The sequence below is a fragment of the Drosophila subobscura genome, chromosome O, assembly GCF_008121235.1.
Source record: "Drosophila subobscura isolate 14011-0131.10 chromosome O, UCBerk_Dsub_1.0, whole genome shotgun sequence".
Taxonomy (NCBI): domain Eukaryota; kingdom Metazoa; phylum Arthropoda; class Insecta; order Diptera; family Drosophilidae; genus Drosophila; species Drosophila subobscura.
In genome coordinates, this window is record NC_048533.1 from 16,854,853 (window position 1) to 16,882,391 (window position 27,539).

General features: G+C 43.2%; 1 protein-coding gene across 2 annotated transcripts; it reads right to left on the reverse strand.

The window, feature by feature from the left end:
• Window positions 1–15,769: 15,769 nt before the first annotated feature.
• On the reverse strand, window positions 15,770–20,387 carry LOC117898441 (putative inorganic phosphate cotransporter). 2 transcript variants are annotated; one of them, XM_034807847.1, is made up of 4 exons: window positions 20,324–20,387; window positions 17,403–17,518; window positions 17,204–17,340; window positions 15,770–17,137 (listed from the first exon to the last, which is right to left on the reverse strand). In XM_034807847.1, exons 2-4 carry the CDS (start codon window positions 17,422–17,424, stop codon window positions 15,797–15,799), a joined length of 1,500 nt encoding a protein of 499 aa, XP_034663738.1. In that variant the 5' UTR covers window positions 17,425–17,518; window positions 20,324–20,387; the 3' UTR covers window positions 15,770–15,796. The 2 variants fall into 2 exon arrangements, with proteins under 2 accessions (XP_034663738.1, XP_034663737.1); XM_034807846.1 differs by having other exon boundaries at window positions 20,182–20,386.
• Between the last annotated feature and the right edge of the window lie 7,152 nt (window positions 20,388–27,539).

Genomic DNA, 27,539 nt, shown 5'->3' on the forward strand with positions numbered 1-27,539 from the left:
CTGGCCGACCGGCCGACTGGCTGGGTGGCTGACTGGCTGGAAGACCTGGCCGAGCGCCTCTCAACGGTTTTGATGTCTGTCTGGGACTGGCCACAGGCCCAAAGGAAGAGACGTTAGGGCAACCCCTTAATCATCATCAGTGCATAAATCAATTGTATTAATAAATTAACAGACGTTGCCTGTTTGGTTACAAGTAACGTGCAGTGAGGAGGCTCCTGCCACCATCCTCCTGCCTCAATGGCGCCGGCAACGTTTCGGTTGTAATATCTCAATTAATTATTTGTGTGCGGTCAATGTGTGTGTGTGTGTGTGTGTTCGCCAGTGTATTGGTATAGAAGCGGATGTGCGGCCATGCTGCCATAATGTTGCCTGCCACATTTTAATTACTCATTAATGTGTGCACACCGCTGCCAGCACTGCTCCAGCCCCAAAAAGTTGTACGAACTAACGTTTTGTTCTCTGCGGTTTTACAAATGTGATAACATCAACTGAAAACAAAAACAAACAACTAAAAATTAAAATACAACAAAATAACAAATTAAACGAATGCAAAAACCTGTGAAAAGTAGCCAAAATGCAGGGAAAACAAGTGAAACGAATTGCTGGCACCCTGCAAAAAATTGGAATATGGAATATAAATGCGGTTTATATTTTTACAGATTTTTTAAAAATGTTTTAAAGTATTTTTGGAAGTTTTTAAGAAACATTAAATAAATCAAATTAAATTAAGGAGTGAAGGAAGTAAAAGTCTATAACAAATCGAGACATTACCTATTAATATTTGTCATTAAAATTTAAACAATTTGAAACCTTTAGCAGGAAATACATTTGCTAAAACCAATGACCAAACATGGGCAAAGGCTAGTTCAAACCTTGCCGCAAATACCCGAGGGTATAATACTATTTAAATATGTTTTTAACTTTTACTGCCACTCTGGGGCCCCTAACAACAACAGGGGCAACAACAAGGTGGCGTTTTAACTGATGTTAAGCAAATGTACACCGAAAAGAAATTACAATAAATTAAATAATTAATGTAACTCGTTGTTGGAAATTGTAGGGGCTGAGCGGGGCCAGTGGCAGGTGCAGGGAGAGGTGTTATGCATGTGAACTGCATGTTAATTAATAGTGACGGTGGAACGCAACGACAACGACAACATCGACATGGAAACTAATTAAAATTAATACACCAATAAAGCAATTTTGATCAATAAAGACACCACAATGCCACACAGCACACAATGTGCACATATTTGTATCCTGTGGTTAGGACTATTCTCTCATGTTCTGCCACGCTCCACAATGGAATGTCGAATTCGCTAAGCTAATGCATAGAAAGCATTTCAAATATTTCAGCTCTGTGGCATTCAGAATTATGCAAGGCAAAACATTTTTGGGGCAGGAAATGGCAAGAGGAATTCCACATATCGTATACTCGATGTGAATGCATACGAGTACGAGCACACGTGCCAAGGATCTTCATTATTTTTTAACACAGTTTTTAATGATTTTTCATTCTCCGTTACGTGGGGCCAGACAAATAGTTTTGGGTCGGAGCAAAATGTATATTCCACTTTTTATAAATTTCCTCGTCTCTTTTTTTTTGTGTTAAGTTTCGAAGCCCGAACGCCCGAACCGCCACTGTTTGTTTGCATTGGTAATGAGTTTACTTTGGCTGTAAGTTGCGCAAACAGACCGCCGGCTCACCTCGGCCTGGCTCTGGGGCCGCACCCACATATGCAGAGGGAGAGGCATCGAGGGGGCAGGAGCCCCAAAAGCACCAAAAATGGCTATGGGCCACATGAACGGACTTTAGAGGAGCGGAAGCGGAACCAGGGGCCGGGTGGCACCACCACCAGAATGTGGAGGCATCCCAGAACATGTGCATTAAACTTTCGTTTTATTGTAAACTTCTGTCAACAAAAATCTTTTGCGCCCGCACAAATGCTCGTACTCGTACTTCACACACGCAAATGGGTGTACATATGTGTGTGTGTGAGTGTGTGTGAGAGTTTGCCTGCCACATGTGTTTTTAGTTATTTGGTTGTTCCTGCAAATTGCTTTGCGGTCTCGCTCACTCTCTAACTTTGATAAATATAAAAATTTTAATTAGTATTCAAAAATAAAAAGTCCAATGTACAAATATGAAGCACAACTCCTGCAGTGTCCTGTCCAGGAAAGTTCTCTGTAGGTTGTTACCCATCGATTGCAGGGGTATGCTGGACCAGACATTAGGCATCCAGAATGAAGACATAAAGTTCCTTTAAAGTTGTAAAACGAAAACAAAGTGTTTCTTCCATATCTTTGGAGCTTAATCGGTAGTGTTCTGGACTACTGAGTATCTTCCAGTCGAACTGTTTGCTTCTCCGGCTGAACACACGTACATTTCTCTTTCACATTTAATGACCGCTCGTGAGAGTCAGCGAAATTTTTGTTATGGCTCGCGGCCCTTTAAAGTGGGCTTTAAAAATGTAAAACAAAAGTGAAATGAAATGAAATAAATCAAGGCAGCAAGGCTGATGTTGTTTGGCTTATCAAAAAAGCAGAGCCGTACTCTCCTCGGTTGTGGTCTTTGGTTAAACATGGAACCCATAACACATCGTGATAAGCATGGTCAGGTGCAGGGACCCGGCTCCAGCCGTCGCGATAAGCATCAGGCGCCGGCACATAAATCACTTTACAAAGGAGCCGCGCCAATCTGCATCTATTTGATGCCTGAGACGGCCCTGATGCGGATATCAATTCATTAAATGATGTGAAACTCAATGAAATTAGCGAGTCAGAGTCGGTGTTGACAAGCCATCGTTAAGTAGACCATTACCAGGACACTCCAGCTCAAAAGGAACTTCAAACAGTGCTCGGCCATAATGCTGGCCCCATAGAGGAGGCACGGACATGGTGGCACGGGGGCAGGGGCGACTATGAAAACAAAATCCGCCACTAAGTAGCGGGTACTTATGACATAATAGCTTTCAGTCAAACAGTGGTTCAAAAGCAAAAGTTTCGTTTGAATGGCAACAATTCTCGTACTATAAATAACTTTGAATGGTTTTGTTCTTGGAAAAAGCAACTTTTTATTGAAAATTAAGTAGCATTAACAAGCGAAGGAACTGGCAAATTGGCAAGGGAAAATAATAATTATAGAAATAACATATGCTTTTCATGTGCATATTAAATTGTTTTTTAATTGGCCAGGCGGTCCATGGTAGAATAATAAAACTGTCAACAAAAGGTAACAAATAAACACATTATTTATTGCATCATTTAGAGCCAATAAATAATTATATTTTATTTAATTATTAAGTATTATGTATTATGTGGCAGTCAATAGATAGTCGGAATGGGCTTTAATATACATATATGTAAATGATTATCTACTAGGAGAAATCTATTAAATTGTAAAATAAAATATTTTTTGGTATTCCTAAAGTTTTTACTGTATATTAATTTCAAGAGATATCTGAAGAATTGACAGAGAGCCTAAGAAAATGTTAAAAGTAGCTTCCTTTGTGATCTATGGAATGTTGAAATATTCTATTAAATGGTGTTTGCCCACCACTGTGCCCATCAACACACGTTTCGCCTCTAAGTATGCCGGCCCCTGTCATTATTCACCTTACCTGTGCCGGCTTCCTGGTGTTGCTTTTCCTTTTAGACATATTAATGTAGAGCATGTGCTTCTGTGTATGAGTGTGTGTGTGTGTGTGGTTTTGGAACATTTTAGGTAAATTAAAAAATAACATTATTATTATTTTGATAGCAAAGTTTACGGGGGTCCGTCCACTTGTTTGTATATGTCAATCTCTGTCTGTTTACTTGGCCAAAACCCAGAATAATAACCTTAAACGATTCTTGTAAATTGTGCAATAATTTAGAGTCGCTAATTTGGATAAAAGCAAATGCGCTGCAAAGCAGGGAGATGGCAAAGTGTTTCATTTCAATAAGCCAAGAGGCCTCGCAGCCAACACTTGGACCCTGTTTGATCCGCATTAGCGTGTCCGAATGTGTCTGAATATTTCCAATCAGCGTCTGGTCATATATCATCATCAATTGTAGCCGCTTGAGAGGCTGGGCTGGGCAGGTTGGTGGTCTTGGTCATTGACTTTGATGCCCTTTAGCCGCCAGAATGCTGTTAACCCAGACTCAAACCCACAGCCAGACCCGAACCCCATCCGTAAATCCGGGGCGTTGAGCTGACAGTGACAAAGCAAATGTCAAATTAATTTGATGCCTTACTTAAGGCCCAGCACCACCTATCTCCACATCCGCCAGCTCTATCTATATCTATATCTTCATCTCCATCGGGGAATGCAGACAGGTGCCGCACTGGGGGGAAGCCTGCAACTTCAAAAGGCACAAAGTGTCAAGCTATTTAACACGAAGTCGGAGGAGAAGGAAACGTGGCTCACATCCGTCGTCAGAGGCAGTCGTCACACAGGCTGCTGGTCACCTGGAATGCTGACTGTCAATTTCATTTACGTTTTCAATCGATTTATTGTGCACGACCACAGTCCACCCAGCCCAGTGCACGCCCCCCACATACGCACACAGCCACACACAGACCCGACCCCGGCGCACAGACACTCAAAGGCAATATTGGTCAGATTTTTGACAGCTCAAATTGAATTTGCCTTTTGCTGCTGCCTTTTTGGCTGCGCCAGGACAACAAAAAAGAACCAAAGTGAAATGTTGTGTGCCTCCAACGCCTCCAACTGGCAGCGAGGGTGTGGCCCGGCTGTCAAGGTGTGAACACATTTGGCTTTTGTTTGCCGCCTGCCACACAACGCAGCAACGATTTGTCTCAATTTTTTGATCGATTGTTTATCTCCACCCTCGGGTCCTTGGGGTGGGCAGCAGTCCTGACAGTCAGCTGACCGCACACATATTTGTCATACTTTTATTGTGCCTCCTCGTTGGGGATTTGTTTGCTTCGCAGGAAATCTGAAAAATCAAGAAAAGCTTGACACGCACGAATGTCTTATGTGTCTTAGACGCTTTTCCTCTGGGACGGGTTTGATAGTTGTAGGGTGGAGCATTTTCCAGCGGGAAAAGTGAAGAATTTACCGCTGAAAATATCCCAATAGAAGTAATTTCCTCATTGCATTAATTGTATGCGGTTTTTCAATGTAAACAAAGCAAAACAGCTGCTTGAGCAGTGTAACCGTACGGCGTGCAGTGCACACCTTTGGTCACACTCTGACGCTAAAAACAATTGGAACTTTTTTTTGCTGCAAGTGCTGCTGGAGTTCTGTTTCTGCTGTGGCTCTCCCCTTGGTACCCCTGAGGGTAACCTGCTTCACCTCGACCGATGCTAAGGAGGTCACACCTGTTCACCACCCATATTATCGATAGTGCCAACAATGGCAACATTAACAACGAGAATTAAATCTTTATTTTAACACTACAACTGGCCATAGAAACCAACAACCATATTTGATATTTATGTATGGATTTAGCTCTGCTTAAATTCGATTATATTGTATGCCGCCGCTTACAGTTCATCTGATTCCGATGTCATCAGGCGCACTTGGGGAAAAATTCGACAGTGTGGCGCATGTAGGTGTCGGATAGCCAGGTGAACTCGGACCAGAAGTCGGGCTTGGTGTACGGCCGCTTGAAGCAGGAGACGAAGCGAGTCATTAGCTTGTTAGCCTGGCTCCTGATCACAATGGCGGCATTCGCATTCCCATTCCCGTTGTCAGTCTGCGGCTCCGGGGTCGGTGCAAAGCGGCAGAGCTGGCGTATGGAGTCGACGCCCTCAAAGTTGCGCACCAGCAGGAGCTGGCTAACGGGCATCTGGAGAAGCTGCTCGAAGGCGGCATGCGCCGCCTCGTAGTTCTTGTAGCCGATGGTCAGGCATCGGCGCAACGTGTTGATCTCGTTCACAAATTGGGTCTCCACACGCAAGGAGTTGCTCTGCTTGCGCACTTTATGCACGTAGGCCAAGTCGATTTGCTTCTGAGCGCAAACGGAAACGGGGACAGGGCTGATGTATGCTGGCTTTTTGGGCACATACACAGCGCCTGGATGCATCACCTGCCACACATAGTCGACAGCCTCATCGTCGCTGCATCCCTTTAAGCGCTCGCACATTAATATCGCCTCACAAAAATCCTCGTACTCCAGTGCCTCCTTGGTGACAATTAATTCCTTTTGCTTATGGTTGTAGGGCCACATCTTTTGGTAGCTAACTCTCATTTGATCATTTGTGCAAATATATTTAACCATTCCACCGTGTTCGAACTTCTCAAGCAGCGTGGCCGGCCATGGCATGTATCCGGGCTGCTCTGCAAACACGATATCGCCCACGTTGAATTTGTCTGCCAATATATCGAAATCTATCATTGTAAATGCCTCGTAAGTAAATGAACGAAAGCCAGCAAAAGGTTAAAAAATTGCTAAATCAAAGAGTGCAGCTTGTAGAAGGTACCAACAACTGTTAGAGCGAGATGACACTATTGCCTATTACTAGTGATGTGAAAGCATCGATGTTTACTTAACTCAATACTCATCGATGTTTGGAAAAAAGCCCAAATTTTATATATGCACATCTCTGACGGCGAATTGGACAAATTGAGCGGCAAACGTTGGTTTTTGAGACATTTAAAAAACCAAAAACAAACAATTCGGACTGCAGAAATACGGAAGTGTTGTCCGCCGCGAACGATTCAAACTCAGATATCAGTGAAAGTTGATAATATATAATAATGCGAATTTTGATTAGAACTTGTACAAATTTTTATATAAACTTCTGTCGCACGGGACAGTTCCTAGTTTCTTAACAGTGTAAAGTACACAGTTTAGCAAGAAGAGAACCATTTTTCTCGAATTTTTTAGATAGTTTAATATGTTAGAAAGACTTTGTAGAATTTTTTCATGAATTATCTTTCTTATAGGAAATAATAGTAATAGTAGAATAGTTTCAATTTCAAGAAAACATACCAAAAATATACCGAAAAGGTAAACTATTTCTTATAGAAATAGGTTTTCACAACAAAGTTAGCTAAATAATATGCCAGTAGGATAAATTAGGTAAATTTGGGTAAATTGTCATAGAAATCAGAAATCGCGTCAGGAAAGTCACAATAAGTAACGACACTGACTCGATAGTTTCCCATCACTGGTGACTCATGAATCTACAATGTAGATTCTACATTCATCCGGACATCGTCCAGCAAAAGAGCACAGCTATAGAAGCACAAGCTGTTCAGAGGGAGATGAAGCTAATGTCTAAAGGAATGTCAATTACAAATAAATATTCGCAAGCCTTTTCGCTTGTGCTTTTGCATTCAATGTAAAATAAGTAAATAGAAATATGCATTTATATGTACATATGTACATAAATATAAATGTTTTGGTTGCGATGGCTACGCCCCGGGGGATGCGTATCTTCTGAAGATACAGTTCGTGGCATCAGCCAGTCAACTAAATTTACTAATTGCACAAATAAGCCTTCATTTAGTGTGTGCTTGGAGATGGACATTGCAACTTGACCCGGCTCTCTGAGAGCAGAAGAGTTTTGGCATTAAGCAGAACTCTTTACCCATGAAGATTTGTTTCTTGTTTAATAGTTTTTTCAATTGGTTGCAGCTTGATAAAGTAAGCATCGATTTTTATAAATGAAGAATAAGAGAAAATAAAATGAGCAAGAAACGATTGCAATTTTACTTTCCTAAGCTTTTTAAGACAAAGTGGCAATAAAAAATACTTAAACAAAATGTGTTTTAAAAAGTTTACATAAACCAGAAGGTATACCAAAAATTGCCAACAAAAATAACCCATAATTCATTAAAAATGTAGTAAAAGTATTTTAGTGCTGATTTCCTCAAATTTCCCGCCACAAGACAAATCCATTAATACAAAAATTACTTTCTATTTGATTTCAGCTTAAAGACAACTTCCTTGAATGCTGATTTGGTAAGTTTCAACTCATTTGAATATCGTTTCAAGTTTTTTATGGCCTCAAGTACACACATTTCCCTCAAGATGATCACTTAATCTGGACTCGGTGTCCCCCCCGGAACATAAATCTGTACGTTTATGGAAAATTTTAAATGTCATTATTCCGTTGGAGGACAAGTGTTGGCGAGGGGGAAATGTCTTTTTAGTGGACTCTTTGTTTGGGCTATTAATGGCATCGTTTTAATGTGGTTGTCTGGCTCTGTCCTAGCTTCTGGCCACATAATGGGACACACACATTGGACAAATGGCCATGCAACATGTGGTGGCTGTGACTGCGTCTACTTGTGGCATCTTCTTGGGCCCGGTGCCCGCTTCTAATTTGATTTATATTTATAAAGTTGCAATCATTTACTTTCGATTGCCGGGGTAATAAGAAAGCGTCGTTACATTTAAATAATGACCAAGTTGGCGTCGGTTAATGGTTATGAAAATTCAATTATAACCCCAGACCGCACACAATGATGGTCGTCTCCTTAATTTGCCGCAGCTACTTGCCGCTCCCTGGCTCCCACTTTAGCCACTTGCCACTTGGCGACTCGACACTCGGCGACTGGCCGCCACTTGGCAGTCTTCCCCCGTGGCCTCACTCCACTCCAAGGAGGCACATAAAACACGTGGCAAGATTAATTGTAGCCGGCTGTCGTACATTACAATGCGTATACGCGGTGTTGTACATGTGTAAATAACGGACAAGAGGGACAACCACAATGCCACTGCCACTGCCTGTTGCCTCTCTCTCTCTCTCTCTCTGTGTGTCCTTGTGGCACTGGGCGACTGCTTTTTTGGTCATCATATTTAATTCAAGCATAAATTTTTGCACGCATATAAAAAAGGAGACCGGGACAGAAGGAAGTAAAAAAGAATTAATACGTTTCGGTTAATTTATGTGGCCAGGGGTGGGTGGCCGTGCACCGCGTAGTCGTTGCCTGCCAAGGGTAGGCATGAAAAATAACCCAAGCTGGACGCAAACCAATGAGCCACAAACGACCGTGACGGAACAGGCCAGTCCCGGGACTGTTGTTGCTCCTGCTGCCTGCACGACGAGGACGCTGGTTGGATGATGATGATGATGATGATGATGATAATGTTGATGATTTCCACGGCTTTTGTCTCGTCACCCTTTTTGGCCCTGGCACTCCCACTGGCACTGACGCTGGTCCTAGCCCTGTCTCCGGCTCGGACTCTGTCTCCACCTCTTGGTACTCGGACCGGGCCCTGTCTCTCCTGGCGCCATTTGGCTGCCTTTTGTTATGCTCCCCGTGCAGTGTTCGAGGTAATTACCAATGTATGCGCCTCGGAGGGGGGACAGGTGCAGCTTTGTTATGCGCGCAGCCTGGGTGCCGTTTTTAATTTGTCATAATTTTGCCATAGACTTCCCACCCTGCCCCAACTGCCCGCTAATTAGCTAGACCAGACCACGACAGCACCCACGAAAAACAGAGGCTATAAAACACTCACCAGCCCCAGCGACTTCCATGGCACAGCAGCGATCGAGACTTTGCGAGCAACTGAGTCGGACTTGGGGCTAGAGTTGCGACTGGAGCTGGGGCCTGGCGCTGCTGAATAACAATTCCTGCGAACAAATGCGTTTCTCAGTCTAAACAAACGCCAAGAGGAGGGGAGAATTTTGTTTATTTACGTTCGAATTTGCTACTTGGCTTCGGGTTTCTTTTGATTGAGTGCACAAGCTGCCGCTGGCCGCTCTGTCAGCACTCTCTTGTTTAATCATCACTACCGGAAGACCTAGACCATAATCTCGTGGATAAACTTCACACATAGCGAACAATCACTTGATTTTTTTAGCCAATAAACCCAAAAACCGACAGCCGACAACCGACAAACCAACAACTACAACACCAAAGGGAGTGCCGCTGAGCAACTCAGCAGAAATGGTGGAGCAGGGAGCTACTTACTTCCACATTCGCATCATCAACTGCAGCAAAACCCAACACCGAACACCCAACACCGAACTCTGAGCACCGAAACCACATAAATCAATGTCTGAGGGCAGAGTCCTGGCCAAAATATCTGTGTGCTGGCTGGCTGGCTGGAACCCAACTCTCTCTGGATTCCGACCCATTTCCTACTGCTGTGACAGAAATTGCAAAATATTTGATTTGTTCTTATTTAATTTGAAGCATTTTCGGGTGCCGCACGCACCGACGTTGCCAAAGGCGAGGCCCCAAAACCGCAGGCCACACAAAGCTAGATACATGGATACATGTGGAGACTCCTCCATTGATTGGCATAAGATTGCCAGCAGAGGACAGGCCAAAAGCAGAGACAGAGTCAGCGTCAGAGACTGAGCCAGAGCCAAAGTCCCCCCCTGAGTGCGTTTTCGAGAGATGTCAGCCTACCCTTTAGACGTCATCATTGATGCCTGATGAATTGAGTCAGCTCGGTGGGGGACAGGGGCACGTGCAGTGGGCAGGGCAGGGCAGGGCAGGGGCACTGCGGAGACGGTGATGAGAGTGAGGCTGAAGCTCTGGCCATGTTCATGTTCAATTAGTGCAACGGCACTGCACTTTGTCCATATAAAATGCCTGCGAGTCTAATTAATTACTACACGAGACAGATGCAGAAGCAGATATACAGATACAGATACAGCCACACATTGAGAAAGGGGGCAACTCGCATCTCTGTCGGTCGAAAACCGCAGCCTGCCATCCATCTGTCTATCCGTGTATCCTGTGACTGTGGAACCAGCAGCAGGGGCAGGAGCAGCAGCAGCTGCATTATTAGGCCATGTCCATGTCCGGCATTGGTTTCTCTCGCCCATCGGGGCCCCCAACTAATAGCGAAATAGCATCTAAAGGCGCCGCCCAAACCCAATCCCCCAACCACGAAAATGAAGCAGATCAAATTTGTATTTTGACTAGCGGCTAAATATTTGCCATTGAATTGCAGAGCATGTCGTTGGCTGCGATTATAATCAAGGGGCTGTTGCTCCATTGTTGGCTGCTGTTGAAAGGGAAATTCATACCCAACTATCACAGCAGCAGTGCTGCATCCATCATGTACCGCTCAGCAATCAATTTTAGTTGCAATTTTATATACGGAAAATGTGCGAAACTTTAGATACTCTCCCACAGATTGGCACTGGAATGTATGGCCAAAAGAGAGGCAGGGCTACCCTCTGGGAAGAAGGGTGGATAAAGTAGAAAATTGTTGCAGCCAATTTGCATATTGAATTACATTCATTGTTGATGCTTGCGTGCGTTTAATCCAGCAGTACCTCTGGCATCCCCAACAGCCCCACCCACTGCCCGCCTTTTATGTCAAACAAAAACCGCTGTCATATGTACCATGTGTGGCTGGAAGGCTGAAGCCGGGACTGCCGCTGGTACTGGGAGGCCTGCCAAAGAGTTGTCATTGTCCCACACGCAGCAGCTCCTTTAGTTATTTATTTTCACAACATATTCGCCCCTCTGCCCGCTGAGTCTTCTTTTTTTTTTGACGCTTTTGAGTGACGCTGACAATGCTGGCAATTGGCAGCCGCCACATGCCAAGTCAGCACAGGCTATAAAATATTCAGTTATGGCAACAAAGGGGCACAAAATGCGAGCATCACTCTCCAGCCCTCTGGTATATTCTTTTTTTTTTGGGCTGATGTCTGACTGATGTACTCTCCTTCCTATACAGAATGTTGCCTCTTCTACTTTTGGCCTCAATTTGGCATGCAAATAAATTGGCTGAAAATGCAAGTAACTATTGTCGAAGTAAGTTGAACGGGGGCGGGGAGTCTCCCCTGGGAATTTGCAATGTTTACTGCACTGAGTGGAATTAAATGAAAGTACAAGCAGAATGCACAATTAGGGGCCATACAAAACAAACCTTGAAAATATTGCCAAAAAATAGTCCATAGAAATTGGACGCCGAAATTGGGTCTTACAGCTGATGAGGATCATTATTTGTATTCTCGTTATTTGTGAAAAGTATTTTCGTTGGGAAAATACTCGTAGTTTGAGAATTGTTTGAGGAAGCTTAGGCTACATTTTGGCCTCAGGAAAAGCCATGACGAATTTTAGGTGCTTGCCTTGCATAACTTTACGGTTTAAAATAGTCAAGAAAAATTGTGAAAATGTTTGTAATGTGGAACAAAGAGCAACGCGTCGTTGTGTGTTTGCTATGCGAATAATTGATGGTGGTTCTCCATACGGTTTTCCGACAGAAACGGGAATTAAATAGCTTATTTATATTTATATTAGTATTTATTTATTTTGTATAATAAGTCAGGTTCCATTGTCGAGCATTTATCTAGAACATAAACATTTTCTTAGGGCCAATTTCTTCTGTTGAATTTATATTTTTAAAACCTTTTTTATAGAGCATAAACAAAGATGATAAAGCGCAAAAGTGGTGCATTAAAAAAATCTCTTGATTGCCTTTCCGGGATGTCTCTCGTATAGTTTACGCTCTCATTCTTTTCTTTTGACATCGCTGACTTCTTCATCGGTTTCTATTAAATTCTTTGGAAAGCGAAAGCTCTATAAATCTGGATAATTGCCTTAATTGCAGATAACCAAAGAAAACAACATTGACCATCAAATATTTGTATCCTTTTACTGAATTTATATATAATTTTATTATATATCAAATTGACTTTCCTTGAGGACCATTAAGACAGCCACATGAATCCTCCCAATCTCAGCCTTGCAGCCAGTTAACTGCATTACATAAAGTACTTAACTCATAAACATTTCTCCACACATCCATTAAAAATCGTAACTTTTGCAACACGAAGCGAAATCTTTCGACTGAAATGAAATTACTTCAAGTTGTTGCTGGGCCCGAACTTGGGTGCTTGGGTGATAATGAAGCCAATTTGCCAATGAGAGCAAAATGCTAAAACAATTAAGATTCAATTTGAAAGTTCTTCAAGCTGCACACTTCCTGGTGCTTCTCGGCCAGAGTGACAATTTGAGCTCGTGCCAAGAACGGGCCAGAGCTGGATCATCGGTGGCGTTCATGTTCATGTCCATGACCAGGCAGGGTCGGTTCTGTTCGGTTCGGGTTAAGACCATTTGGCCAAAAAGCATTACAAGGATTTAATTTAAAAGTTTGCAACACTTGGCTGACTGGCAACAGGGCTGGTGCTGGAGAGTGGGTGTTTTGTGTGGCAGATGGGGCAATTAAAGCACATGCAGCAAATGAAATTTTTTAACTTAATCTAGAAAACGATTCGGTGAATGAATTGCCTTTTTGGCCAGCCAACATATATAAATGGGGAATTTTTCTGTATTTTTGTAATTTGAGTTGCTCCAAAAAGGGTGAAAGCGAGAGGGAGAGGGAGAGGTGGAGAGAGAAGTGCAGCCTCTGTTGCTACTGCGAAAAGTTTCGGATATGAAGCACATTAATTAGAAGCTGCCACGCTCGGCAGACACGCGTCCAGGTGCCTAAAAAGTTATCCAACGTGCAACATGTTTCGGTGGAGGAGCCAAAAGTTTCTCGGTTCTCGGTTCTCGGTTTGTGTGTTGCATTTGAGTTTGACTTGAAGTTGAAAGTTGATTTTTCTCTCCATACTTATGCTACATATATGCACTTTTTGTTGCCGTGGAATTGCTTGAGAGAGTTGCTTTTAATTAAGACCGCCGTCATGCGCCATGCACTTAAGTCCTGTGCGAGGAGCTGCCTGCCTGCCAGCTGCAAGTAGCTGCCGCTGCACTCTGTCAGCCAGCATCATTAGCAGTCGCTGCCTGACTGCCTGAATGCCGACAAGGTGTTAACTTTTAAACGTAACATTTAATTTTCGCTAAAGGAGCAAAAATAAAACATATGCCCAGACAGCGCAGGGCAGTGGGGGAGTGGGCTGTGGGGAGTGAGAGCTATGCCGGGTTTTTGTCCTGTTATAAATAACGTAATCTTCACGCACGTAATTCAAATGTGGCGGATGGGCGTGTCTGGGCCGGGCGTTGCGTCTCATTTAGCGCACGTAACCAAATAATGACCCCAAATGATGCTCCTGCCTGATGACCCACGCCGCGTATACATAACGCCGCTCTAAAAGCGGCAGACAGAGAGGCACAAACTAGGTACGCAATGGCAGGCATTGCGACTAGCAGATACCCAGCAGACTATAGGTAATTTCTTCATTCTCTGACTGTGATAATGAGCAGAACGGAACTGTATTGTGCGATGTAAAAATCTAAAAGAAATTCACTAATTAGACTGCAGTTTTAAGTACTTAAAATTATAATTACTGGGGGGTTTCTTCTTGGTTTATGCTTCCACTCAGCTGTCCAGATTTCAGCTATTTTTTGTACGGCTGTCACATACCTTTCCGCGCACCCAACATACCCTTTTGAGCCGCTGCGCGTACCGTGTGGAAAAAGTAAACTGCGTGCGTATTGTAAATAAAATAAAATGTAACGAAACGAAGCGAAATGTTTTATCAACGTGCCGAAGCGCACTAAACAGGAGTGCCCCCCACCCTCCAGAGCTGTCCAACTGACAGATGGTGGCGCTGACCAAAGCGTGGGGGTTGCGGGCATCCCCCCCTCCGCTGTCACAGGCCTTTGTCTCCCTTTTGCTGATTATCGCTTCTCGTTCATGTGATATTTGTTGTTGTAATTGTTTTGGGAGGGGTGTGGAGTGGGGTGGGATGGGTGGGGAGAGAGAGGAACACAGCGCGTTAGATGCTCGGACAAGGGCGAAACAGGAAGATAGATTGCAATTGCCACAGGCCATTACCGAATGCGGTGTAGAGTGGGCTGTGGCCAGAGGAGCACACAAATTTCTTGTCATTAAATTAAAAATAAACGACAATATTTTATGCGCCTATAAATATGCAGCACACCGCACAGACACAGCACAGACACAGCGACAAAACGCCTGTCTCGTAACAGGGAAAGCGAGCAGCTGCTGGAATTTATTTATGCCATTTGTTGCTGTAGTAGTTACACTTTTAATGTCTTCCTTATGCAAGGATGAAGGAAGGGAAGGGCTCCAACTGCACACAGGTGTGGTTGTTCGAAGGAGTTTACAAGCTAGAAAGATGCCTAAGCCGTTTGTAAGAAGAATTTATATCTGCTAGATGCATGCTGGGGAGGCTGCTCTGCCCTGCTCTGCTGCTGCTGCTGGCGAGTCGTAAATTATGATTAGGCAATTGGCAGAAGGCTTAGCAAATTGACATTTTGCAATTGCATCGCAGAGAAACGCCTTCTAAATCGGTAATATGTTTTTTATGCACTTAAAACTGTTCGTTTTTGGCCCAGATACAGATTAAAATCTGCTATAAATATTTTTGTACTCGAAAGCAACTAATTTACATCTGAAATAAATTTCCTTAGACATTTTAAGCCTCACGCAGATACTTTCTAAATAGTATCTCTGCAAAACTGTAGATATATTTACAATTTCCATCGATAGATACTTTTACATCCAAGCAATTACATTCGTTTCTAACTGATTCATTTCTTTGTTTGAAATATTTTTCATGTCTTTGATTGCTGTAGAATATATTTACAGATTTTACACATTTTCTTGCAATTTTCCTCAACTCTTTTCGTATCTCACAGCTGCTCCTTTTCCGATAATCTCTCAAACATCTCCCAAACCCTTTCTCACATTTCAATTTGCAAAGACTTCTTGGCATTCGGCCCCTGAAATCCTACAGTTAACATGTCTCAGATGCTGCCATTTAGATTCGATTCTTCGACTCCCCCATTTTGATAGATATTTTTGCAAGACTTCTTTGCATCCGACAGATACGCAGATACATTCGTAGATACACACATTCGAGTGTGTCCATCTGAGCAGATACTTGTGCAGCTTCTGCAACGCCACCCATTGATACAAATTCAATAAATAAAGCTCAAAATGAAAATAAATCTTCTCATGGGTCTTTACAATGCAATCCTAATCCTACACCTTCGTCTGCTCCTGCTCCCGCTGCTGCTGCTCCTTGTATCTCCAGTCGGGCAGCCTTGAAGGGCTTCTGCTCCTCCTCCTCCTCGTCGTGCAGCTGCAGCTGCTGCTGCTCCGTCGGCTCGTTCCACGGCTGGGTCACGGCAGTGCCCCAAATCAAATAGATCACATTGCCAGCAAAGAGGACGACAGCCGCCAGGCTGAAGACCAGCTGCCACTCGCTGCGCTGTGTGGCATCCGTGACCAGCACGCCCACGACGAGGGGCGTGCAGAGGGCCACCAGGTTGGTGAAGGTGCTCAGGATGCCGGCGAGGATGCCGGCATGATTGGGCGACAGGTCAATCGTGTTGAGCTCGCTGCCAATTGTCGCCGCACTGCTCACGCCCACGCTCAGCGTGACCAGCAGCAGCGCCAGCGACTTTTGCTCCACGCCCACGAAGCCAACGGCCAGCATAATGGAGGCGGGCGCCCACAGGGCAATGCTGTTGTATGTCTTCCTCAGCGCCGTCAGACTGAGGCACTTGTACTGCAGCAGGGTGTCCGCCACGATCAAGTACACGTAGCACATGGCCCACATGAGCAGGAAGGGCAGTGCGGAGAACACCGCATTGCTGGTCATCTCCAGGCGCAGGACTCCGCTCAGATACGCCGGCAACTCCGCCTGCATGGTGGCCAGGCCCCAAGTGTCCGCACAGCGGGCACACAGCAGCGCATAGAACGGCGCCGAGGTGAAGATGCCACGCCAGGGTATGACCCGCCTGCGCTCTCGCTTCTTGGAGCTCAGCTGCATCTGCAGATCGCCCATGATGTACTCCTTCTCGGCGGCGCCAATGAAGCGAGCCTCGCTGGCCCGATTGGCGCCCAGCAGCAGCCACAGCAGGCACCAGCAGAGCGCCAGGCCCGAGGAGGCATAACTGATGCCCGGCCAGCCCAGCGGCGAACTGGCTATCGTCCCTGCCGCATACATGGCCAGCACATTGCCACAGTCGAAGCCCGTGTAGGCGAAGGCACCGAGACGCGTTCGCTCCGCCTCGGGCGCCCAGTTGGCCAAATGCTGGTGGATGCAGGGCCACGTCACCTGACACAGGCCCTGGAGCAGACGAATCAGGCAGAAGGCCTGCCAGCCCGCCGCATAGATGCTGTGCGGTGTCGCCGCACTGAGCAGCGCCGAGCCCAGGGTGCCCAAGAGCAGGACGGCCTTCGAGCCGAAGCGCTTGCACAGGTAGCCGGCGGGGAACTGGGCCAGTGTGGAGCCCCAATAGAAGCTGGACAGGATGTAGGACTTCTCAGACTCCGTCCAGTTGTAGTACTGCAATGGGGGGACAAGTGGTGGATGTGAGAGATGGTGTATACGGTGGCTGCTTCGCTTACCCACGGGCGTGTCCTCATTGATCGATGTGGCATTGGTCATGGCCACCACGGTCACGCCCACATTCAGCTGGAGAATTGTGTTGGCCGCCAGTCCAATAAACAGCAGCGCCGCCTGCAAGTGCCTCAGTCCAAGGCGTGGCACTGTCCGCGGGTTGGAAAGAGCGTTAATAAAGTGGATTCACATTCTGTGGACTCTCACTCACCCTTTTCGAGATCCTCCTCCATGTCAGTTGACTCGGGATTTAACGACTTAAATGTGATTCAGATTTTAGGATACTTTGGCAGTGCTTAAATTTGCATTTGGCTATCCCTTTGGCAGCTGGAAAAGGTATACAGTTTATGAGTTTGGGTTATTTATTTGAACTTTAGTTGGGTTCAAGAATTGTTGTGCATTTTATGGTACATTTTATATCCAACAAGATCTGGTTTTAGCTGGTGTTTGGCAACCTCAAAGGGGTGCAAACATTTCTTCAGTAAAAACTTCAATTCGAATCAACATTAAATGTCACAAGACACATCGAAGCGTCAATTGAAGTTGCCTTGATTGAAATCACGACCCATTTACAAAGTTTATCTGCAGATCACTTAAGAATCTTTGTCATCAATTTTGTTCAAAAAGTATACAACTTCTCCATTAAAAAAACTGCTGAAGTGGTGACAATTTTTACCCAGAATTCATGCCACATTCCGCGTGCAATAATAAACCCAAGATCTCGAGTCAAAAATGGGGTTTTATGTTTATAAAAAAGCTGCTACAATTTTTTGTTGATCTAATCATATTCTGTGGGAGAGGAGAGCATATTGTAGAGAGACACAAACACATGTGTGCTGAAGCGTAAAATTGTCGAAGGCTGCCGCATGCCAACGATAAAACTGAACTTTTGTTTTCAGTTTAGTCAAAGCGTTGAGGTCATTCCAAAAGGGCCTAAAAACTGAGACAAGCATAACTAATCAGATTGATGGAAGAGGTATCCATCCGTATTTGGGCACTGCAGCTCGAATATTTTTGCCTGTGCAGAATTGTTGGCCAAAAATTCAACTGCAGAACAGAGAGGGGATTTCGATGTTGCCTCTGTTGCACTTTGTCTGGACAAACAGAGCCAGCACACACACAAACACATAGCAAAAACACAGTGAGCCCTTCATCCGGATATTGCTGCCATGAAATTCTCTTGTTTGTTATTTTAGATATTTTTTGGGTTTGTTATTTCTCCCAATTTTTCATTGTGTTAGCTCCGATTCCCAGCAGGTTCTGGGCTCCGAATCTGAATCTGGATCTGACTCGGGCTTTGGGTTCCTCTTGTGCCAGCCAGAGTTCCAGACGCTCTCAGTTATAGTCGTGTGCAAATTTTCTCGATAATACGCAACGTAGTAGCAACAAAAACAACCAAGAAAACAAAAACAAAAAAAGATGTAAACTACAGATAGGGAAAAATAAACAAAACGGTGAGAGGAGAGAGAGAGGGTAAAAAAACTGAATTCAAATCTCAGCATTTACAATTGTATCTGTGCAGCTAACAAGATACTTTTCAGTGCCGTGCCACACACTCCCCCCTCACACACACGCGCACAGACACACTCTTTTTCAATTGTTCTAATAGTTGGCAACGTGTGGACGACTGCCAATCGGCACAGGCGCCCCAAAAAATGGGGGCGGTGGGAGGTGCGTTTGTCCACCTTTGATGCCGAATCCAACAAAAATAGTAACAGAAATGAGCGATGGCACTAGCAGATGCCCTGTAAACGAATTGATACTGTTACAACAACAAAATTAAGATACAACGGGAAGTAGCAGCACTTTCTTTTATTTCTAAGCCTAAATGGTTGCCAACTCATTTTATCGGCTTTTTTTCTAGCCAAAGACATAATCGTTTTTGCTTTAGTTTTGATGTGCTTTTTATCTTATCTCAGTGAAAATTGTTGAAAAGATAGACAGACTATACGTATATATGTATATATTTCTAAGTGTTTGAAATTTGTAGACTATAAATTGAATATTGTTGATGGTTTGGACTTGGAAAGAGACCTCTAAACGGAAGCCAATTTCTGTATAAAATCTGTGGTTGTAAAGAACTGACAACTCTTCTTCCTTAAAAATGGAATAAGACCCAGATTTTAAAAGAAGAAATGATGAAGAAACATTGGTTTGATATATGTATCTATAGCTACATTTAAAATCATTTGAAAGACCAAACATTTATGTGTTTACAGATAGTTTTCTTTACGAGTATTGTCGTTTTTCTGCATTAGATATTTTTTGTATTACTTAAATAATTAAATAAATATCATGCAATTTGGCAGACAAATGTTTGTACAAAATGTTTCTCTAAATATTCAAATTGGTGTTTTGATGGGTAAATGCGAATGACGAATACAGCACACCCTCCCACCTGTTGAATACCCTGTAGAGAAAACAATCAATGCAATGTGTTCTGTCTCTGTGTCCTTGGATTGTGAGTGTGTGGGAGGGTCTTTATGAGTAAAAGGCCTATCCTATTCTTTTTGGGACCATTGTGCACATATTTGCACAATCGAATGTTTTGTTTGCATTTTAGTTCACATTTTGCAAATTACTCTCAGCCCTCTTCCCCCCATACAAAAAGTCTTTCTTTGCCATAAAACTATTTGCTGCATTTGTCAGCAGTGGGAGGAGGTGTGGGTCCCCACCGATCTTTGAGGGCTCCTCGTTATTGTTGAACATTTTGTACGAATTTATTAAAAACAAATCGACAAAGCACGCACACGACGCACTCAGACACACAATGCCATTGAGATTGAGTTCGTTTTGTATTTTATATATTTTTGTTCCGTTTTAATTCAGAAAACAACCAAGCCAACGCATATATTCGTGGGAATTTCGGCACTCACAGACGCGCCTAAAACAGACACACATAGACCGACACTCCGACAACATTGTTGATTAGTTATAAATAAATTGGATTCAGATTCATTTTCACTTGTTTGCCATAGTTAACGACGAACCTTTCCTTCCTTCCTTCCTTGCATGCCACTACACGAGTATCCACTCTTTTATCAGTACACAATGTAGCTTTATTACAATGTTTTGGTGTGTTGTTCTTTTATTTTCTTTTTCTATTAATAACGATTTTTAATTTAGTTTTACTTTGCATGTGGCTCGCGCGCTGCTCGCGATCGTTCTGCTTGTGTGTGGCACGTTTCAGGCGAATGTGAATAGGCGAATGATTCAGCACTCAGTTCTACCATCCGTAATTTGCTACCGAATCAATTCGAGTCGAGTCGTGAGGCGCGTCACGCGTGAGGCCTTACAACAGCAAGATAGATAATAATGTTTGCTGTGGGCTTAAACGTTTTCTTTTTATCGCAATTACTGTCTTACGTTGGGTCGTTTTGGTTGTTTAACCTTTAAAGATGATAAACTTTTCACAGAGTGCGGTTTTTTCAATATTTCTCTTAGCTGTGTATGAAATTTAAATGGAAACAGCCCTACACAATGCAAACTGACACAAGCTCCTTGCTACAGCACAAACTAAACACATGATCACGAGCGCGTGAGAGTGTGATATTTAGCTCTTCCTCTCTCACTCCGGTAAAGCTCGTCAAATGCAACGAAAAACTGAGCTTAAACTCAAAGCACACTCAAATATATTAGTTTGTTTCTTATATGGAGAATACATATATGCATTTTATTATAATTTCATATCCAAGCAACGAAATTTATTAGTTCTCACTCCGTTCCTAACGTTTTAATTATTCAATTTATGTTTAAAGTCAATAATTGAAAGAGTAGGGTACACAATATTCTATATTCAATACCCTGCGGTCGGTTCCTAGCCAAAGAGAGCGAGAGCGAACAAAACTATCATATACTCAAACCTGACGCGCGATAATGAGCATCGATCGGGTAAAAAGAGAGCGTTTTGTGTCATGTGGCCAATCATGGTATGCCAAGAATTGGGGTGGATTTTAGCTGGCACGCGGGGAATTTTCTGATCTTCGTTGCCTGTTGTCCGTACCCTTTTTATCATTACTTTCTAGCCACAAGAGAAAATTTGCCTAACCGGCAAAACACAGGAGAGAATTTCCCTGACAATAAATTCCCCAACCACAAATTGCCGATTCACAATAAGACACACAATTCACAATGGGAGCCCAAGTCAGCGCGCGAAGCAAAATTTGAAAATAGTGATCGTGAAAAAAACAGCGGGCAATGGAACAACAAAGCAGTGTCGAATGTTATTCTGAATTCAGAAAAATCCGTTGAAATAAGCCACAAGTGATCGTGAACGAAACACTCGCGAAAAGTGTTCAATTGAAGTGAAACATCAGCCAAAGGGCAGAAATTACTTAGTATTTTAGAGAACGCGAAACGCAAAGCGCGTCAACAATTACAGTTAAACCAGAAGCGTCGTCGTCGATTCTCGCTGCCCCGCCGAAGACGCCAACAAAACGACGTCATTTTATCATACTCGTGTGAGTGCTTAAATTGTTTAAACAAATACACAAGCAACAAAAGCCGCTGGGCAATCATTTCGTGCGTGTTCAACTCTGAAATTGCAACAAATAGATATACACCACGGAAAAAGCAACAGCAACAAATTAAAAAAAGCTGTGCGTATGTGTGTGTGTAAGTGAAATAAGTGGAATAAGGAAACCATAGGAGGCAAGGATCGCAAAGAATAAGAAGGAAACGACAGAGAAAAGTGTACAAAAAACTAGTGCAAAGCAAGAGTGTAATGGGAAGCGTGATCGGTGAATTTTTAGCCTAAGGGTGTGCCAGAGAGGAAAGGAAGGAAGCCATAGAGCAGAGCGTAAAAGGAGGAAGTTAGAATGAACGGCACATAGGGAAGTAGAGAGAATAAAGCTGCGATCGATGAGCGTAAAAGGAGAGCATGGTGGGGAAAGATTCCCGAAAAATGTTTGAAGGGAACCAAAGAACGCAGTGAAAGAAAATAATTAAAAGTGCGTAGGACAGACAAATGTGTGCTTAAGGGAAGTGGAACAAGAAGAAGTGAGCGTCGAAAAAAGTTAAAGAATGCAGTGGCGCAGAAAACAAAGAACACCAACACTTTTTGCCGCCAAATGCAGGCCAGCAGCAGCCGAAAGTCATAAAAAATTCAATTTTAATTGGTTAACAGTTAAATTTACCTTACAGTCAGTGCAAAGAGTGTTCGCCCTACACAACGCCTCTGTGCTGTCTCTTGTTGGTCGATATTTTTGTTCTCCTAAATTCTCGGTATAGTCCGCTATTTTTCGAGGCGTATTGTCTCCGGTAAAAAGTTTTGTGCTGTGGAGTGACGTGCTGGTCACCTGTTCAGGATGTTCACCGTCCACCTTTTAGTGGAGCACGCGCTATCCATCCCATTGTCAAAAAAAAAAATGCAGGAAAATTGTCTGTCTGTGTGTCGCGTGTATGGGGGAGAAGTGGTTTTTTTTTTAGTTCTAATTGCAATACCCTCACATCGGAAGCATACCCTTAAATTAAATCATTCTCGATTCCCATCAAGCTTCCTACTCCGGCCGTATTTTAAGAAAAAACTGTGATATGTGAGAAATCCAAGGAAAGCCACTAGATGCATTACCTTTTGTGCCTTTCAATTATACAGAAATAAAATAATCTAAATAGCGGGGTATCAACAAGTGCCATGATCCCCCTGCGCATGTGTTTGTGTGTTCTAGTGTGTTCTAACAAAATCCATTTGTCCCATCTTTCAGTCCTCTTATTGTGAAGCGTCTTTTTATGAACGTGTCCCCGAAATACCAAAAGTGAATGAAATATCAAAGAAAACAAGGAAAAAACCCAAAAACCAATAAAACAACAGCTCTCGGATCTCTGTAACTGAACGGAGTACACGGATATAACCCACTCCCAATTACAATAATTTTGTAAGTTTTATATTTATGTTTTAATTTTATGTGCCTTTTTGTTTTTGAATACTCATTTTTATTTATCATAACTGCTCTTTTGCTTGCTTCCCTTTTTGGTTTCTGCTCGTTTACCTGTTGCCTGTACCCCCTCCCTTCCCATGACACACACACATCATCTTTCGCTCTCCCCGCTCTGTCACTGTCTCGCTCTCTATCTCTCTCTCTTTTGGTGAGCTCTGCAGCTCCTGCTCCCATTGTCGTACGGTTATTTCATGAATTTCGCTTTGTGTTGTTGTTTTAATATTTACTTTTTTCGGATACCTCAGCTACTCTTTTTCTTGTGTTTCGCTTCTGCTCTGTACACACACACACAATCATGGTATTTACATTATGTTGTTTTTGTTTCTTATTGTGCAATTCCACTTGGGATTTACCCTAGTCCCCTCCAGATCATCTTGAACCCAATGTGTATTTGTAGAGGGTGAGACATTTCCGCTCACTCGAGCTGTCCTATTATGTTTGCCAGGTAACCGGTGGAAGAGTGCACTCTAGGAGAGTCTCACCTTATAAAAATACACCGTGTTGTGGGCCTCTCCGACTCATGCTGCTCTCTTTCCTCCCTTTTACGCTGTTTTTCTTTTTCGTTTTCATTTGTTCCACTTTTATTGCCGTCGCTTCCTTTTTGCCTAATTTCGCTGACTCATTGGCATGCCCAGTGTAATTTTCATATTTTTTCGGTAACTGCGATCTCCTCTCCTATTCCCTTTCGCCCCCTCTCTGTCATTCAGTCAACTGCTTTGCTTTGGTTTTGTGGTTTCGACCACACACGCATTCACACACGTGCACACCAAACCACACACACCACACACACACACATACCTGACTTTGACTTTTTGTGGCTGTGCTTTTCCGTGTAGGTTTTTCATTTTGTTGACATTTTGCCTGTGGCTTTGGACCCCGGGGCTTGGGCTCCAGCACAGTCACGGCACTGCTCAGGCCTTTTCAGGGTCAACTGGGAGCTGGGCACGGAACACGGAGGAGACTCCGAGCCAAGCAAGAGAATTTTTTGTTTAATATTGTGTGTTGGTGGTTGCTAATGAGTGCACTGTGGGTGTTTGTGTGTAGTTCAATTAGGTAAATGTGGAGTGGAAATGTTGCAAGTGTTTTCCTCTCTTAAAGGGGATTGATTTACTTTGTAATATGTATACCTTAAATGTACCCTACTTTGTGCTGCAAGTCTTAACGGTTGCCAGCCAGTTTTTTCCCACTTATTTTTATTACCAAGCCCTGTTCCAGGAACCTTCCTCACCGTCTGCACATGCACACTGCCATACTCATTTGGAGGTCTCATTGTTCTGGTCTCGTGTTCAGTTTTCTTTATAATAAAAGTAACTAGATTTATGCACATGTGTGTATGTATCCCGTGTCGTACAACTAGCGCCGTTATTTAAGACTCCAAACGACTCATTTAGAGGGGTAAAGAGATGGCAGAGTTGAGAGAACAAAGCTATGGATGAGGTGGCGTTTTGCAGGGCGACTCGTTGTCGGGGCCAGACGTAATTTGCAAACAAAAGCCATTAAAATATCAAATTAGCGTCTGGCTTCAGGGGGCTCTCCGAATACGGATTTAGTTGAAGTCTCCAATTGTCGCTGCTCCGCGCCACGTTCCCATTCCCCCCACAGCCTCCCACAGGTCGGACTGCCGCCCCACCCCCCACCCGCCATTGTGCAAAATCGAAAGTAAATGAAATGTGGCACCCGCATGTGTGTGTCGATTCAGTCATCAATTTGTTGATTAACAGTTGTGAGTGTCCTATGTCTGGCCCTCTCGCTTCCACCAATCCATCAGCTGAGATTGTAATGAAAGTCGCGTGTGCGTGTGTATATCGTAGTTATCAGTGCGCTCTGCGTGGTTCCCGCTCCCATTCCCCGTTAGTTTCGCTTATCAGTCATTAAGTGAAATTGTTTCTGGTCGCGAGAAAAAGTTGCACACCCTGCAAAGTGAGGGAGTTATGGGTGTATTCTCTGATGTGTGATCGCCAGAAAACTGAAAACCATGAGGCATACACTAATATACAGAAATAAGTTTTTGCGTTGGTCTTCATCTGTCAATCACTGAAGAATAGAAAAATTTAATTTTTGCATATTTTTTAAGAATACATGTTGAAGAGATTCACTATTATAGGGCGTCTTCTAGTCGCTTCTATTGTTATCTTGTTTTTGATAACTGAATTTACATGCCACATATCATTCCATTTGTTTCACTGTCAAGGCTGTGTGCAATAAACTGAAATCTGAAACACGTTTTACCTGAAACAAACCAAAAACTGAGTCACTGGGTTGAAAGAACTTCGTCGTCGTTGATCTCTGCGGTTCCAGTTTGTTGGGGATGATGCGAGTACAAAATGGAAAAATGGTTACCCTGAATGCAAACGAGGCCCGGCAATCAAATCATTAAAAGCGAATTTATGACGGTCGTCGTAGCACACACAAAAAAACACACACGAAAACCCCTTGCAAACTGTTTTAAAAGCAGAGCTTGACTGCGGAATTATCGCGATCAATGGATCTTTTGGAGTAGCAGAACAGAACAGCGCGGCAGTCAGATAGAGACATAGAGAGAGATAGAAAGAGAGTGGAGACATCTGTTGCTCCATATTTGGATAGTCCCTCGGCTTTGTCTCTCTGTCTCTCTTTCTTATGCTAAAAGTTCTGGAGCCACGCTTGCGCATTTTGCTGTTGTTGCGTTGTTTGTCTGCTGTATTGTGTGGTGTACCCTTCCCTAGTTATACCCGCGAAACGCGTTTCATAAATTATCAAGTTGAATGCCCAGTTTCGAAATTTCAACCGGGGCCTGACCTTGAGCACACAATTTTTCGGTGCTTTTGTGGTGTGTATCTACAGATAAATATGTATGTACATATGAACATATGCATATACAGACATATGTACATAGTATACAGTCAAACGTCGCTAATTTGAATGAACAACTGTCACTAAACAAATTCGAAGAACTTTCAATAAATAATTTCACATTTACTTTTGTATGTTGAACTTTTTAGGAAGCTAGTTTTTGTATTTACTTGCTAAAAGGTAGAACAAAACACATCCAAAGTGCTCTCTATACGAATGAGAAAACTACAACTACTAGAAAATAATGAAAGTTGCGTTATTTTCAAAAGATTATATTAACACTAAAGAACATTTTTATTTCTAGTTCAAGTTTTGCGTTCCCATAAATGTTACAAAACATTTCCTTAACTTCTCCTTCAGTTCCGGCAATTTCCACTTCAATCGATCTTGAAATTAGTTCAATTCATCCCGTAACAGGTTTCACTGTACTTTGCCTGATGTTTGATTGCTTTAAGCTTCGTTTTGTTCTCTTGTGGTTTCTTCGTTTTTCCTTCCACTCTGTGCTTTGAGGCATGGCAACTATCAGCGGACAGACAGACGTCTCCCCTCTCTCTCCATGTCTCTCTCTTTGCACGCTGTTTCTCACATGGCCAATGCCAGTGGACGTAGGGGCTTCGCTTCCAAAAAAAGGCTTTTCGGACAAGTGCGCAAAGTCTTTTCGCTTTGGTTAATTAACGCAGCCACACAAATTAACTAACGCACATGCGTAACCCAACAACAGACAGCAATTTGGCTCTGGCGGAGATTGTACGCTTCCATAATGATTAATGATGATTCCCCGCAGCCCCCCTCGTGCTCCATTATGTCTTTACTCTTTGAACTTGGCTCTAACAAAAAGTGCGTGCCTGGTAAATGAAACCGGTTCGGGCCCTTGAATTTAGCAATCCAAAATAAATGGTGGAAAAATGTGCCTTCCTCTGCTGAAAAGAAAAAAAACCAAAAAGTTGGGAAGGGGAAGGTAAAGTTGATTAGGATTGATGGTTTACCTAACCAAAACTATCTGTAGCATGTGGGAAACGGTGTGGGAAAAATATCATATCTAGAAACTTGCTTTGGAATCCTCCTTTAACGAGCCCGAGAAGAAATTAATACACATTAAAATTGAAAGACAATTTCAGATAAATTTGTACATGCATATGTATGTACATAAGTACACATACAAACAAAAATATTCAAAATACATTTTCCCTTGCGTATTTCCCAGCAGCAACCTTTCAAATAAAAAAATTCCTTATTTCCAGCCAAAATATTTTCATTGATTTTTCGCTGCCGAAAATCGTAAAACATGAAAGCTAATCAATGTGCACGCACAGCTGGGAAAATGGAAAAAAATCATATCGAAACAGACCCATAGGGAGAAAGAGAAACCATCATCATCATAATCAGCCTCATTTGGTGGCTGGGGGTGGCTATGCCTGATTCACACAAATATTTATTGATATTCGGACATGATCGATCAGCTTTTGTTTGGGTTTAGTGTGTCTGCTCGCTTTTGTGGGAGAGTGTAAAATGAGGCAATTGGTTAAGGCGTTGATGTGCATGCAAATGAACTGCTGCCACATGACGATGATGATGATGAT